This window comes from Monopterus albus, unplaced genomic scaffold (genome assembly GCF_001952655.1).
Source record: "Monopterus albus unplaced genomic scaffold, M_albus_1.0 scaffold120.1, whole genome shotgun sequence".
Classification (NCBI taxonomy): Eukaryota; Metazoa; Chordata; class Actinopteri; order Synbranchiformes; family Synbranchidae; genus Monopterus; species Monopterus albus.
Window position 1 is genome coordinate 241,443 of NW_018128000.1, and position 1,421 is coordinate 242,863.

Sequence of the window (1,421 nt, forward strand, 5' to 3'; positions counted from 1 at the left end):
CCCCATTGTTAGATCTCTTAGTCATTTTTAGCTTTTCAGTCCCTGTGTAGAGATCAACTCTATGCAATGTCGTCACTTCACAGTCTTGTAATTGAAATTCCAATCATGGACTGGTTAACATGCAAGCCAATTACTACACTCAGTTTAAACAGACAGACGCTGGTAATGAAATTGCCAACTGCTATGAGGTTTTAGGAAATGTTTGTATGAAAGTATTAATAAAATAAACGTGTTGTTTGAATCAGCATTGAACTTGCAAGCTTGAGGGAATGTATCCTGCACAGAAAAATGATGGGATGCAACACCAATTCACTCTAGTTTAACGGCACAAATGCAAACAGCCCGGTGTAGCGATGCTATAGCCTACAAGTATACAGAAAGTCCATGATTGGCCTTTAAGTATGAAAACAGCTGCAGCATAAACAATAAGTAGCCTAAAAACTGAAACTCAACTCACAGCCACGAGATAAAAAGAGCACTCACTTACTATTTATCACAAAAAGTGATGAGATGAGAACTGTGCAGGCAAGTAAATCAAAATTATGACGACGAATTAAATCCATAATCGTGCCAGAAAATCATCCTGCTCATTGTGTTGAAGTCTCATCATACACGGATCTCTCTGCTTCCGTCTGCGGCGACTCATCTGTTGTCAACTCCAGATCCACTTGATGCGCACTTCTCCTCTGGCTGGAGCACCATCAAGAGCCTGGATCACACACGAAATAAAAAAAAAACTACAGAACTACACAATGGCGTTCAGGGGGAGGGAGTCACAGCGAACTCTGGTAACAGAGAAGGTAAAAGGCTAAGTGGTGGAATAACATAATAAAATAAGCGACAGGTTTACTTTCTTACAAGTGCCCATATAATTTCCCCTAGCAAACAAAACAGAACAAAGCAAAAACAATAACCATCTTGAACCATCGCAATGTGATAGCCTATAATCAGCCAGATTCAATTGTTGATCCATACTTATGAGAATTAAGCAAGTCTGAAAAGGGATAGGTTTAAGTTAACTCTTTAAAATTGAATTATTAATTTTAAATACCCTGTTTCAATTAATAGTTTTTAGTCAGATAAATCACAACGTTAGTGTTTGTTATCAAGAATTTAATTCATAATTTAATTGAAATGTAGGCTTTGGTGATATTAAAAACAAAACTTGGTATTTCTTTGATCAAAATCAAGATGAAAAGATCAGAATCGCATTTCTTGATAATGTATCAAGGAAACTATGGAATAAGTAGCTTCTAATAACCTACAATGTCGAGCATCAGATCACAATATTGTTTTTGTGAATTAACATTTAGGCTTTGGGTAGCGTATTTGGCAATAATTAAAATTAGGCTACATTTATTTTAAAATTTCGTTTACGGTAGTTATGGGAATTTTAATCATTAAACACTATATGTTGACAA

At 35.7% G+C, this 1,421-nt stretch overlaps 1 protein-coding gene across 1 annotated transcript in view; it reads right to left on the reverse strand.

The window, feature by feature from the left end:
- crb1 (crumbs cell polarity complex component 1) overlaps window positions 1-728 on the reverse strand; it is a 19,364-nt gene extending 18,636 nt beyond the window's left edge. The window contains 1 exon segment of the mRNA XM_020612104.1: window positions 488-728. Coding sequence (XP_020467760.1) covers window positions 488-563 — 76 coding nt within the window. The 5' untranslated portion in view covers window positions 564-728.
- Between the last annotated feature and the right edge of the window lie 693 nt (window positions 729-1,421).